Genomic DNA, 2,489 nt, shown 5'->3' on the forward strand with positions numbered 1-2,489 from the left:
TCCTCATTCGCTCAAACGTGTAAATTTACTACTCGATAACTAATGTTACTTTGTACCGCAGTACATGATATTTCTTCTTAGTTTAACCCAATCTACCACTATTTTCAAAGTTGCTACTTTTGCATCAGACACCCTGTATATGTCTAAAGTATATAATTGTTTGCATTGTATTGTTATATATAGATATTATTTACATATATTTATATAAAAATGTTAAAAGAAAGTAGATATACAGTATATGTATATTATTCTGGTATTTATTAATTTTTTTATATTTAAAAGAATTTTACACGTTTAATGGCTTTAACAGATTCTGTATTTCCTTTTTATTGTTACATAACTGTCTACATAACTTTATTATATTAGAATATAACATAGACCAGCTACAAAATATAAACGGTCTTGTGACGTAAAAAAAAGTGATACGGCGTTAAAATAAATCAAAATAAAATTAATTGGATCAACCAACGTCAAGCTTGAGGAGCAATCTCCTATTCGCATAGATATACAGTACATCCTCTCCTACAAGCTCTCCTCTCCTACATTCCCATAATTTTCTTTCCTAAAATATGGTTTCAATGTATCTGTGAAATTTTATTTTACCTAGTTTTCTTTTATTCTTTAAGATTTCATTTGTTTTCTTACTGTTTATCCTTTTCAATTCTTTCCAATTCCTTTTCCAGTTCATCATTTTTTCCCTTTTGTTTACGGAGGTAAGTCAAATGATTATTTATGGCAGATCCCACCTTTGCCTTGTCAAACTTACTTTTATGTTGTTTTTCAACTGAATCTGAAAAGTACATTTAAGGATGATAAAAATATATAAATATACGAAAAAGGATACATAAGAATAAAAAATTTTAAGAAATTGACGGTATAAATAATTAAAAGTCTTACAATAAATTGCCTGCATAATATTTTTATCTAGAGCTTGTTTTTGTTCTTGTTCATTTTCAGATTTTATTTTGCATTTCCCACCGCGTAAGTTACTGACCAACAATGTTTCTATTTGAAAAATTACATCAACCAAATAAGTTGCCATACTCGTTTGGGTTGGTTTGGCACAAGCCTCGTACCAGTGGTATTTTTTAATAATTACACCACTGCCTATTCTCCCAATCTCAATATCCTATAAATGACAGTAATATATTAGACAAATGAATCAACGTTTATAATTTTTTATTCTTATCAATAAGGATAAAGTTACTTTTTCATTTTCCTGTCTTTCTTCTTCCCTTTCATCAATGTCCCTCAAATGAACTGATGTTATATTAGTTGGAACATTTTCCTTTTGCACCAGATTATGAAGTTGCTTTTGCATATCTGCAAGAGCTACAAGATATATTTTATTATAAGTTTAATTCTTCATACGTTTAAATATATTTAATTTCTAAGAAATGATGTTTACCGTTCATGACTACGTCAAATTGCGAGTGTTCCGACTGTGAGTTACTATTTTCAGTCGGATAGTTTACCAGCTCATTTCTGTGATATTTATTTTGTACAGACTATAAAAAAAGAAAAGTTATTAAATAGTTAAATGCTGTTTGTTCAACAGTTGTAGAGTCAATAAAACCAACAGATGAATAATGTATGCCGAACAGTACTTACTTTATAGAATTGAGTACTGGATTTGCAGCTATGAAGTTCTTTAGTATCCTGCCTTGGTTTGTTTGTTTGGCTCAAAATATTCAGTCCTTCTCTTTGTATATTTTCAGACCCTGAACTAGAACAATCACTTTTATGGGAATCTATCACCGGGAGTCTTCTTATTGGTAGTGGCTAAAAACAATTTTCGGTTAATTTCCATAATTAAATAAATTAATAGTAATTATTACCGAGCTTGTAAACATTTTTACTATTAAAACGTGTAATTGATTGATATTAATTAAAAATACCAAAATTAATTAACTCGCGATAAAAATTAAAGGTAAAAAATAATTAACGAGTAAAAATTCTGTAATCCATTAAAATGAGTTTTAAAAATTCTTGTTGTAAAACGAAAAGTCTCAAATTATTTTAATATCTTAAAGTAAGAAGTAATTCTTTGAAACAAAGGTTAATTTTAACTGAAATGACAGAAATTGTTCCAACAATAATCCATATTTACATTAATACAAACACCAATAAGTATTGACAATTTTTTCAATCATCTAAAATAATAGCAGTTTTAATAAGTTAAACATTCATTAAATTAAAGAATAATTTTTTGTTCTTATGTGGGTTTCCTTCTGCTCGTAAGCTATATATCTAAATATAATCTAAGTCACCATAATCTAAGTATCATTAATATAGTTTATCAGTTAAGAACTCGGACAGATTAAAAAAATTGTATAACAGCATAGATGATAGAAAATCCGAAACATTACCGAATTTTATGCATATGAAATAAAAATTTAGTTTTTAAACTCAATTTTACTATGCAATTGTAGTTTCAAATACTACATGTTTTTCTATCAGTGTACGTACGTACACTGTAGTTGTACTAT

The 2,489-nt window shown here is 27.6% G+C and overlaps 1 protein-coding gene across 1 annotated transcript; it reads right to left on the reverse strand.

Annotated features, from left to right (window-relative positions):
* Positions 1-371: 371 nt before the first annotated feature.
* LOC105562997 lies at positions 372-1,782 on the reverse strand (the record flags this gene model as incomplete). Its single annotated transcript, XM_012014230.1, has 5 exons — positions 372-790; positions 898-1,129; positions 1,208-1,332; positions 1,409-1,508; positions 1,612-1,782. Coding segments are annotated over 5 exons (777 nt in total), but the record flags the coding sequence as incomplete, so codon positions are not given.
* Positions 1,783-2,489: the final 707 nt, after the last annotated feature.

The sequence above is a fragment of the Vollenhovia emeryi genome, unplaced genomic scaffold (genome assembly GCF_000949405.1).
Source record: "Vollenhovia emeryi isolate VEMERY1.0 unplaced genomic scaffold, V.emery_V1.0 DF944587.1, whole genome shotgun sequence".
NCBI lineage: Eukaryota > Metazoa > Arthropoda > Insecta > Hymenoptera > Formicidae > Vollenhovia > Vollenhovia emeryi.